The sequence below is a fragment of the Trifolium pratense genome, linkage group LG7, assembly GCF_020283565.1.
Source record: "Trifolium pratense cultivar HEN17-A07 linkage group LG7, ARS_RC_1.1, whole genome shotgun sequence".
NCBI classification, from domain to species: Eukaryota; Viridiplantae; Streptophyta; class Magnoliopsida; order Fabales; family Fabaceae; genus Trifolium; species Trifolium pratense.
In genome coordinates this window covers 24,830,200-24,842,161 of record NC_060065.1, presented here as the reverse complement: position 1 = coordinate 24,842,161, position 11,962 = coordinate 24,830,200, and the positions used below count along the sequence as shown (strand labels likewise).

At 32.1% G+C, this 11,962-nt stretch overlaps 1 protein-coding gene across 1 annotated transcript; it reads right to left on the bottom strand.

Annotated features, from left to right (window-relative positions):
* Nucleotides 1-4,658: 4,658 nt before the first annotated feature.
* Nucleotides 4,659-11,416, bottom strand: LOC123897607 (diacylglycerol kinase 1-like). The gene is made up of 13 exons (XM_045948317.1): nucleotides 11,206-11,416; nucleotides 10,432-10,639; nucleotides 9,636-9,758; nucleotides 9,376-9,504; nucleotides 8,916-9,001; nucleotides 8,424-8,547; nucleotides 7,915-7,963; nucleotides 7,666-7,748; nucleotides 7,125-7,192; nucleotides 6,231-6,305; nucleotides 5,832-5,919; nucleotides 5,619-5,735; nucleotides 4,659-5,221 (listed from the first exon to the last, which is right to left on the bottom strand). Exons 2-13 carry the CDS (start codon nucleotides 10,624-10,626, stop codon nucleotides 4,895-4,897), a joined length of 1,464 nt encoding a protein of 487 aa, XP_045804273.1. The 5' UTR covers nucleotides 10,627-10,639; nucleotides 11,206-11,416; the 3' UTR covers nucleotides 4,659-4,894.
* Nucleotides 11,417-11,962: the final 546 nt, after the last annotated feature.

Here is an 11,962-nt window from a genome sequence, read left to right as displayed (position 1 = left end):
CAGTGAGCGACTTCTCACCAACTAGGAGTAAATGGGGTGTTGGTATTTCCCCTTTATGTAACAATTGTGAAAATGAAGAGACAATTATTCATGTGTTAAGGGACTGTCCACGGATACTATGAGTTTGTTCATATATTTATCCTTTTTGTTTTTAGCGACTTTGAATTGCATCGAAGTACTCTATCAATTTGAATGAATGGATATCGTTATTTTAAGTAAAAAAAATAGAGATATCATTAGCTACGATAATAAATGTTGAACCAAAATTCTTTTTATTCACCAAGCCGAAAAAGAGATATTGTTTATTATTACACACGGGTTGTATATTTACATTTATTTAATTATGTTGTCTAGAATTTTTTTAAATAAAATTGTGTTTTGAATTTAAAATATAATTATTTCATTATTTGTCTATAAAATGTAGTATTAACCTTAAAAATCAAATTAGGCCTGAAAAGGCATACAATAAGAATATTAAGCATAATAGTTAAGATGTTCTTAAAGGATAATGATCTTAACTGTTGATCAGAATAAGTGGATGGCTAGCTAGCAGTCCATTGAGCAGGTGGTTGACAACAGGTCGAACAGATGATCCACGAAGGGGTTTGTACCTGTAGGTGCTCCGATGTCAAAGTTAGAGATGGAATGAGAGCAAGAGAGATACAAGAGAGAGAAAGTAATTGAGTGAATGAATAGTGTTACATAGCTCTCCTGTATAGGAGAGTTTATATAGCCCTCAGCTCTGGGCCAAAGGTCCTCCTATTGGGTTGGACTGTGATGTTAGGCCTAATAAGAAAGACTGCCAAGATACCCCTTTTGCAGTGGCGTCCCTGGGTTTTCGGGGGCTCTGTGCGAAATATGAAAGTGGACCTTTAATAAAAAAAAACGTAACTTTTTTTTATAAAAAAATCATCATCGATTTAAATTGCAAATAACATAAAATTATAATCATTCTTGTAATAACATAAAAAAGATTCATAGTCTAACAATAACAACAAAATACATTATAGTTACTTTGCTTATAAAAAAAAATTCTCTTGCTACTTAAATCGACTCATTCTTGCTGCATTTTTTGAAGCAAATTCATCAATCAAGTCTTCATATTGTATGTCATCCAAGAGATTATTCTCAATTGCTATCAATGCTAAGCCGTTAAGTCTTTCTTGTAACATGGTAGACCGCAAGTAAGACTTCAACAACTTCAATTTTGAAAAGCTTCTTTTCTGCAGAGGCAACTGTCACAGGAATAGTTAATAAAATTCTATATGCAATAATTGTATTAGGAAAACAATTCATGCCTTTCAAAAAATTTAATATATCAATAGGCCCCATCTTTCCTCCAGGCAACATATTTCTTAGTAACCTTAACTCCACACATAGTTCTTTCCCAACAACATCAAACTGCTCATTATGTTTCAACCTTTCCTCTAAATTACTACAACAAGAGTTCAAAGTTGCATCATCCAACAATTGTAAATTTTGAGAACTAAACAAGAAACCAAAAATACTTTCATATTGTTGGTATTGCTCAAATCTCGTTTTAAGAGATACAACAGCTTGATCAACAAGGTAAAGAAGATAATTAACCCTAAAAGATTCCTCTTCAGATAGCTCAACTGACGCGGTACTCAAATTCTCATCAAATTGTCTTTTTCTTTGAATTTTACGCTTTTGAGAAAATACTGGATCAATGTTCAATTCAAGAGCAATTTCCGTAGCATAATTCAAGGCATTTTTAAAACCAGTTTCTCTATATTCCTCAAAAAATGAAATCAACCCCTTTATTTTTTCCATAGCAAAATCAATAAGCATATCACTTGACTGTAAGAGTTTGCTAACCGTATTAATTGCAAATAATATTTCATACCAAATAACTATCGCCACTAAAAACTTAAAATCACCAAGCTCATTTGTTGCTAAGGATTTGGCTTCACTTTCTATTTTAGAATCTGAATCATTTTCCGACACTTCAAGTAAAGCTTCTCTAAAATCTGACATTTGAAGTCTTATAGCTTTGACACTATCTATATGACTCTCCCAACGAGTTGAAACTAGGAATCTCCGGCTGGAAGGAATCACATGTTTACATAGAATGGGAGTAGGATTTGTGATTAACATTATAGCTAAGCTACTATAGTTTCAGCATTAGTGGAAATTAAAAGAAAATCAGTAGCAAAATTAACACTATTGGTAATTATACTGCATAACTACAGTACGGCTATTGGTAATTAACTAATTATATGGGAACACTATTGGTATCATTACTAGAATAGCAAAATTAACTTTGGGAGAAAAAGAATGATGGGAATTGGGAATTGAGAAACACAATTAAAATAGCAAAATTGTGATTTTACATTGCAAATTTTAGAAACCCTAACTTGTAAAATTTAGTTTTTACCTTTGAGAATAGAAGGAAGGAGGTTAAGTGGTTAACCGACGCCTGGTGATGGTGGCAGGAGGCAGGTCGACGCCGGCCTGGTGGTGAATTAATGGAGGCAGGTCGTAGGTTTTGAAAGAACTTGCGAACGCAGAACGCAGAAAGAAGGCAAAAACACATAACGCAAAAAGCAGGCTTCTATTGCTGCTTTTTTTTTTTTGTTAGGAAAACATTGTTGGGTTGGGCCTTTACAACAGTTTCTAACATACATAATTAATTTTTACACCCCCTAACTTACTAATACTACTACCCTATAAATTTTTTTTTGAGGCCCTCGATTTTAAGAGACCTTGTGCCACGGCCCATGTCGCACATGGGCCTAGGCCGCCCCTGCCCTTTTGCATAGTGGGAAGAGTAGTAATCTACTCATATCTTGGTAGAGTTGATCTGTTTGTGCTCTGCTGATGTGGATACAGTGGATACACTGTATTGGTCCAGGTAGGCATTGATGTGGACTAGCTTTAGTCCAAGTCCAGAACAGATAAAAACATAGCTTAGAGATTCAAATTAATGAATTTTAGATCCTTGTGTGTGAACCAATTAAAAGATAAACAGAAAGCACGTGGAAAATGAAGTATATCGATTATGTTTAAGAAATTATTATGACATTGTGTGAAACAAAGTATTTTCTAAAATTGAATAAATATAAAGATGGTAATACTTATATGAATAAAAATTGTTTAAATTGATAGGAATCAAAACAAAACTTGATCATTTGGTCGATATTAGAAAGTCCTAATAGAATCAAATTTCATAGACTTAGTAAGTCTAGACTTACTAATCAGCAAAGACACAATTTAGCAAGTAGTGTGAGAGGGAAACAACTCCCTATTTTCATGATCAATTAATGGTGTAGTTGGCAATGATCCTACAAATTCAGTATTTTGAAATCAATGAAATGCAATCAACACAATTAAGTCTTTGGAGGAACATCTTTACACAATGAATTATCTTCTTTTCTTATTATTCTCTTTGTTCATACACTCAAGTTCTGCAACAATTAACTTTGATTACTTCATGTTGGCTGAAACATGGCCAGCAACTTTGATTATTATTTTTATATGGTGTTGGTAATGAGATAATTTACTTCTATTTATTTTACCAACTTAATCCACTGAAGCCTGGGATTGAAAATGTTTGGCCGTCTCTAACTGGAAAGAACTTTGGCTTCTGGAATTATGATGAGTGGAAGGTTCACGGAACTTGCTCCACATTGACAGCATATGATTACTTTAAGCTCGCGTTAGATCTTTATGCGAAAAGTGATATCAAAGACCTTCTCCAAAAGAAAAATATAACACCGAGGATGCTATAAAGGTAGGCCTGGCGGCTCTGCACCGCAACTTAATTGTGAAAAAAAATCTGGGAATTTGCTGGAAGTTAGACTTTGCTTCGATACTAGCACAAATCCAAAGTATAAAAATTGTCCTACTTATACAAATTGTCCAACTAATGAATATTTGATGATGTATAGATCCACCGATTGATTGTATATGATTGGTTTGAAATTTAAATTAAGTTAATAGGAAATTAAATTGGAAAATCTGTTATTATTATAAGTTTGAAGAAGAAAGTAAAGAGAATGTAGTAGTAAGGATCCATGTTCAATTGATGCAAACTCCATTCCTTCAAAGGGTAATGGTAGTCCGTTGTTGAGAGGATCCATGTCAATAGCAGTTTCAAGCACATCATGAGAATCTACCATGGTGGAATCTTCATGCTTATTTTTCGTCTTTAATCTTCCTAATGACACAAATAGTACCTAACAAAATTAACATGCTAGTAAAACTAAGGTCATACTTGTAAAGCTAGAAACAAAGGATACTGTAACGTCAAAAAAAAAAAAGGATATTGCACAAATAAAGCAAAAAATAAATAAAATGAACTACTGTTACTCAACAATTGTACCAAGATTGTGAATATGTAGAGAGTAGAGACCAATCATGCACAAATTGATGTAATGGAAGATTGGAAGGGAACGACGGTACTGGTGAGGTGCAAGAGAGATAATGAGAAAATTAAGTATAAAATAAATATCGGAAGTTAATTACTATGTATTAGAAAATATTTGATTTTTTTTTTTTCTATTTTTAACACTACGATATGTCTAAATGAATGATTTTAATTGGTCGACCGTGTAAAATGGTTTTACTCTGTCAGAGTATTCTAATTAAAATTACTTTTTTTTTTTTCAAGATATATTTCTTCGCCACTATGCAAGTGATTTGATTTCTTAGTCAATCTATTTAATGGAATTACTTTTAGAGTAAACTTACAAATACTCTGACCAACCAACCAAAAGGCCTCTACAAACTAGAATTACAATTGAGTTCTTTAAAAAAATAAATTAAAATTGAGTAAAAATGGTATGCACAAAAACAAATCGTTCACTCCCTCCCTATCATTCCTACCATTATTTCCTATTTAAACACCCCAGATTAAACAAACTTAGCTACACTAACTTAAATGAGCTATATCAACTTCTTCAGGATACTTGAATGTGTCGGCTGCACCAAACTTGCGACGTTCTTCACTACTATCATCTTCTTCATCACTACTATCATCTTCTTCATGGTCTACAGAAGGTGAGGAAGGATCATCGTCATGCATACTTTTAGAATGACGTAATGGGGTAGCAAGCATGCTCACTTGACCATGATGAGATATCTCAACAACAACTGTGGCATCATCTTTTGGGAGAGGTTGTTTCCATGGTTCGCCATCGATTCTCATGAATGTATAGTCAGCTGCACCCTTGTGAAACTCAAAACGGATTTTGCTAGCCTGTATGATTATTTTGAATTAGAATTGAAATGTGAGTTAGTCAAAAGAAGGGGAAGAAACCAATTCATTCAATATATGGTTTCTAAAAATTGGTCAAATAATTGGTTCTACATTTCACATTACTAGCATCTATAAAGAAAAATAAACATATGTTTTCCCTTTCCTATATGGATGGTCAAGTCAAGATTATAAATCTTTAATCATTAAATGGTCATTTAAAAAGTCACATGGTGTTATTGTTTTGTCATTGACTAATCACAATCAGAATTCTATGGTCAATATAAAATTATAAAGTAGTAGTATTAAATGGTCAACATAAAATAATCATACATTGAACAATAGAGATTAAAATTTTGACCATATAACCACACATTGAACTATAGATTAAATGGCCTACCTGTGCTAAACGAGTCCCGTGCCCATTTGGTGCAAACAAAACAAGACCATGCCATGCATCTCTAAAACCAACTACTTCAAATAGGCCATCATCGACATATGGAAGAGTCAGGTCTCTCTGAAAAGCAAAATTATATACATATCCAATCAAAATTCCAGATAAAAATATGCGTATGTTTTAACAAATGTAGAAAATTATACAAGGAAAACTTACATAAATTGACTTCTTTCTATTTGGCTTTCCCCAAGGATTGAGTCCACCAGAAAAGCTTGGCAAGTTGAGGCAAACTATTGATCGTATGCTGTATATGAAAGGTCAAAAGTTTGAATTAAAGAAATTTTATCTTCAAGTATAAACAACATAGGTCATCAAAGAAATTGAAAATCAAATCAACTTAAATTGCCAGTTCCTATTTTAAATTATTACATTAAACAATATGCATAAATTTTATGATGTATTTCAACTCTTTATTGTACGTACCCCTGAATCTCTTACAATTCAGCACAATTTATTATTCAAAAGTTAGCTCAATGATATAGGAATTATTGAACCATAATCTGATTATACAGTGAGATAGATAACCCATGATTACATGTTTTGCATATATCTCACCTGCGAGGTATGTGAAGGTCTTCCCACTGACCTTGCCTTTTCATTATCTTTACCTTTGTCAGCTGAGCAATATTCCTGTGTCAATATAAACATTTTGAATTATACTACCTAATAGAAGGTAAATTGTGAAGTTAGCAGTTAACACCACATAGTTCAGTAAACAATACAATAAAAAACATAAATATCCCAACAGAATCTAGCATTATTGTTAACAAGTTTGAACTGACTCAAAATATTATAAGCAATTATTCCTGTCTCAGCTTAGTACGAAGAATCATTCCTAGCTAAGGAAATATTTGAAGGACATGTTAATTATTTTTTTGCACTGTTCTCGCTTTCTAATATTGTATACCTGACTCTAATGAGGTGGAACACTCATCTTGTACAATAAATTTTAATGGATAAACATAAAGAAAAAACCATACTGGATAAACTCTCTCCTATTTGGTCTCTAAACTATAGAAATATAATAAGTTAGTCTTTCGGTTGCTCTAAAAATAGGAGAGAGAATGATAGTTCAGAACTAAAATGATAGATTAAAAATAGTTTAGGGAGTACTTGTTATATTTTTATTTTCAAACCCAAAAAGGAGAGAAAATTGACGGTTCAGGGACCTAATTGAAGGTTTATTCTATCATTCTCTTAAAAATCATCTTTCGTAACAATGGTAAGTGACTGCAAATGGAGGATGTGAGCAAAAACCAAATTTCTTGCACCAAATACATTGTAGAATTTCCGACGGAATGGTTGAAAACTAAGAAAAATAAATTTAATCCCAACTTTGTAAAATAATATAATCATGTGTTACTTTAATAAATAAATTGATCAAGAAACCAAAAAGTAAATAAAATGATTGAACAGTAATACAAATTGTTGCCTCTTTAAATAACTAACCGGGAAGAAGATTGAAACAAAGAACTCAAGAACCAGCCTTGCGTACATCCAAGCTTCAGATAAGCACTCTGGTTACCAAAAGAAGATGAGAAGACCCATTATTGACAATTGTGAGATAAAAGCAAATTATTCATCAAATGATATATGAAATTCATCAAATGATATGTAACTGGTTTATAAAATATTGCAAGAACTCCACAAATTATTCAGCCACTTGACAATGGATTATTTATATTTGTCTTTCATGAACTAGACTGCAATAAATGATAAGCGATAAATACTAAACGTTTTATTTAACTTCAGGTGATGAATATTTTGTGGATAGCTATCAGATAACAAAATGCTCAATTAATTTGGAAAAATGAAAAGAATTGGCAAGCAATAAGCAATTAAAAAAAAGATTATTCATGAACAGAAATTTTACTGTACTTGTCTATAAACATTTCGCATCCTGATGAAAGAATTGGAATTAAAGAAATTATGAAAATTAAGTTCATTTTCAATCCATAATATGTCATGAGTCGACAGAGGAATTTGGTACCTGATTATATAACTGATTTTTAAATTTTTCTGGATGTAACTTCCTCTCAGAATGAAAAGCATATGATACTTGCGCATCCATTCCTACATAAAAAAATACACATTTATGGCACTCGTTCTGGTCGGCGACTCTAATCTAATAGCTTTGAAAAAAATAGTCTTTAGTGTAGAACTCTTTTTACAAGCACAGTATCAAAATTTTCATAAAACACACTGCCAACAAAATTTAAGAAAAAGTTGATTTTCTTACCCATGCTAAAATAGTTCCAAAATCCACCTCGGTAAGTGTGGTAACCCTCCTGTGAAAAGACAATAATAATTCACTCATAAGCATACATGGAATGCCTCACTCCTTGAAAAGTAAACGAAAGTAATAAGAACTAAAAACTAAATAAATACCAAGGGCTTGTTTGGTTTGACACAATTTTCTGTTTCACTCTTAACTTCAAACCACATCAACTTATTTTCACTTTGTTTTGAATGTATTATTTGAAAACAGAAATGTAAATGTAAAAAATAATAGCACTTTTTTATTAAATGTTGGAATAGAAAATAAATACAAAAAAGTATTGTCTGAAACAAAATATACCCTTACCACAGAAATTTCCTATTTTGTTTTGTATCACTTTTATCCTATATTGTCAAAATTCCAGTTACTTTTATAGTTATCAGATAACCAGAAAAACATTAAAACCATCTCTGTCGTATACAGCTTATATAGTTTGTTATTTAATTTGTTATTTTACATATAAAACTCACCATGTTTAATTTATCTGATGAAGAGACACGATTAAATGCATGCAAAGCATGGGGCAGCTCAAGGGGCGCAATTGGGTCACACGAACCTTCTTTTGGAGCCTTCATTCTCATTATTATATGCCAGCTGAAAAACATTTTGTTATTAATCAATTATTTAAAAATTAAATCTCAGTAAAATCAAGGAAATTCATCAGTTGCAAAATAACTAACAAAAGATGCCAGCAACTTTTGAATTATTCCATCTTTTTACATTAGCAAGTCTTATAATACCAAAACTTTATGTTTGATTGGATCAAAAAGTCTCATTAGAAGTACTGATAAGGAGCGAAAATTAGATGGACGGTAGTCCATTAGTTAGAGGAAAGGTGAGACCAATGAAATTGGCTGCAATGCTACTTTATATTATGATAAATGAATCTTGTTTAAATTGTTGTTCATCCATGTGAGAGGTTTCATGGTTTCTTAAATTTAAAAAAAAAATGGTGAAAATACCTGTCTATTTTCATTTCCTTCGCAGCTTTTACGTGATTCAGAAATGATACCACTGATTGGATGTCGGTGGTCGGATTTTTCTTTCCCTGTGTGAATGAAATAAATCATATTGAGCACATATACGACATATACACTGTTTCTAACACAGGGCACCATTCGTTTGACTGTGACTAGAAATATATGGGCTTGTTAATCCAATATGATTAATGATTCATAAATTAGCCTTGTAATTCAGAATTCCAATTGCAATTTGGTAACTGTGGTTTGTTACAAAATGATAGTAAAAATGCAAACAAAATGATTATTGATCCAAATGATAAAATTAAGGCAAAGAAATATTCAACCCTTTGAATTGATATTGACATTGACTCGCTTAAAAAAACATTAACAAAATGAAAATTTTCCATGTGATTCAAAAATTCTCATAGTTCAGGTTAAGCAAAATAGTCAAATAATATACCCATCCAAATGCGAAGGGAAGATTATTTCCCGTCCCGAGTGGCACCATTGCAATTGGCGGTGGATGAGGTAATTTAAGGTCAGATACCACTCCAAGAAGCCAGCTAGCAGTACCATCTCCACCTGCAACCTAGATTTCAAACAACATATTAAAATTGTCAGACCAAAAGCATTGAAATAAGAGGCTAAAAAAAGCATTTGCACATGGTGCAGGGACAAAAAAAACGCCTCAAAATTTGAAAACACAAACGATCAACTTACAATTATTCTCAACCTATTCTGAATTTCAGCAGCAAAATTATCTCCATTGTGCTTTAGCTTTGCTAAATTAGCATAAAGCTGATGCAGCACCTTGTCTGGAGCATGTACTCCCAAATCAAAAACCTGGCAAACAAAAATTTTAAAAAGAAAAAAAACTTTAGCATCAATCTAACCAAAATAAGTAATAGTTGCATAGAAACTCTTGATATTACAGAGAACCACCATCAAATACGACTTAGGTAGCCTTGATTACAATCTCATTATGTGTTGACAGTCCAACTTTAGATGAGATATGGCGCACGATTTTAAATTGCAGTTGGGGTTTAGTTGTGAACCTTTATATTGCGGTAAAATGTGAGAAATTGACGTTGATATTGTGGTTGTGATACCATTGTGGATATCTCAAGATTCTTTATATTGTGACCGCAATCATGATTGCAGATCACATTTACAATTGCAAACCACAATTTAAAACCATGATATGGCCTGAAAGTGCATTTATAAGTAGGACGCGGACGCAGACCATTAAGTTAAGTCCAATGGCGCATGGCAGACGGCAGACGATTGCATAAAACAAAAAATCCGCCATTTAATCTGCCATAAAACATGGTGGTCGTAAAAAAATCTGCCACCACAATCCGCCATGGCCAATATTTAACAACATTGGTTAGATCCAACCCAAATTCTAATCATATGATCACAGAAACATCAAAAACCCTGATATCGCCCAAATCCCGGTTTCCAAAACCTTGGTTGCAAGAGGGGGAAAAAAAGCTCTCCTCCAAGATAATTATACCTGATTTTTGTTAAGAATTGAACTATAGGTAACAAAAAGCTCTCCTCCAAGCTGACCACCACTTTTGGAGTTTATGAAAACAACCACTGGACATGCAGGTACATGATAAACACCTCTGTTCTCAGCTCCCGGCAATAGTATATAATCCGGAATCGAAAATTCCTTCAATGTTCTTATGCTATTTCCATCACCCATTGTTATCTCCCAACTGCACAATTTCAATTATTTCATCAAAAATAAAACCCTTCATTTTTTTGAAGCAAAATAAAACCCTTCATAAAATCCAAAATTCAAACCAAAAACAGCCTTTTTGACAGCACAAGACACACGAAAAATACTATAAATTATTAAAAATAAAATTCAAAAATTAAAACAACGCGGTAATGGTTTTCAACCAAGATGAAAATTTGTTACGCGGTTTGTGCTTCATTGGTTCTAACCGTTTGAACTTTCCAACAACTTTTGCGATCAGCTTAACAAAACACAATTATTATTATTATTATTATTATTATTATTATTATTATAGAGATTGTTGAAACAGAGAACAAGTTTATTATCCAAGAAAAACTTAACCACCATGAAACAGTAATAAGTAACGAGTAAGCAACAGAATCAGATTCGCCAACTAAAAAAATAAATTAATTCGGAACTTTTTAATCAGCCAAACAGGACTTTGTTCCAATAGTTGAAACAGGTATCATCGTTCACGAAAATGATAAAAAAAAAATTGAAATTAAAAAGAAAAAGTTAAAGAAAAAAAAAAGAAGAAAATACCTTGCGGAAAAGGTAAGTAGAAAGAAAGATAGATTCAAGAATGTTCTTAAAGGAATTAGTGTTTAGCTTTGAAGCGAGGGTTGATTCGTTGAAAATGTGAGGGAGAGAGAGAATCGTTTGTTTTATTGTTGAAGGGTGGTTGGGTTTAGAAGTGGAATTGGAATGTTCTTATATAAGACGGAATTACAGTTGAAATTGAGTGTGGGGCCAGCAGACATAAAGGAAATGGGAAAGGAGGAAGACGAACGTTACTGTTTACTCGGATACGACAGCGACCTTCTGCCACGTTGTAAAACTTTTTTGTTTAGGATTTTCTTTTTGTTTTCATCACCCCAACAATTTGCTTTTACGTTGTAAAACTTTTTTACGGTTTAAAAGCTATTTTAAAATAAAATTTAAATTAAGTACTTTGTAAATAAAGTTAAAGTTATTTAGTTATTTCATTTTTAAAAAAACTTAAAATAAACTACAATTTAAAATTTGTTTGATTAAATCTTACTTATTTATAAAGAGGATATAAACAAATTTTAATGTCAACTTTTTAAAATACTAACAATATCTTCTTTTTTTTTTGAGTGGCAAAAGATTTTATTAACAAACTCACCATAACATAAGAGATATCTTTTTTTTAGTAACAAAAATCTTTTACTAATAACAAACTCACCATAAAATAATGCATGTCTTTGCATAATAAACACAGACTGGTGCAGAACATGTCTGTCTGACTGCTAATATTTCATAAGAGTTATGATAATAT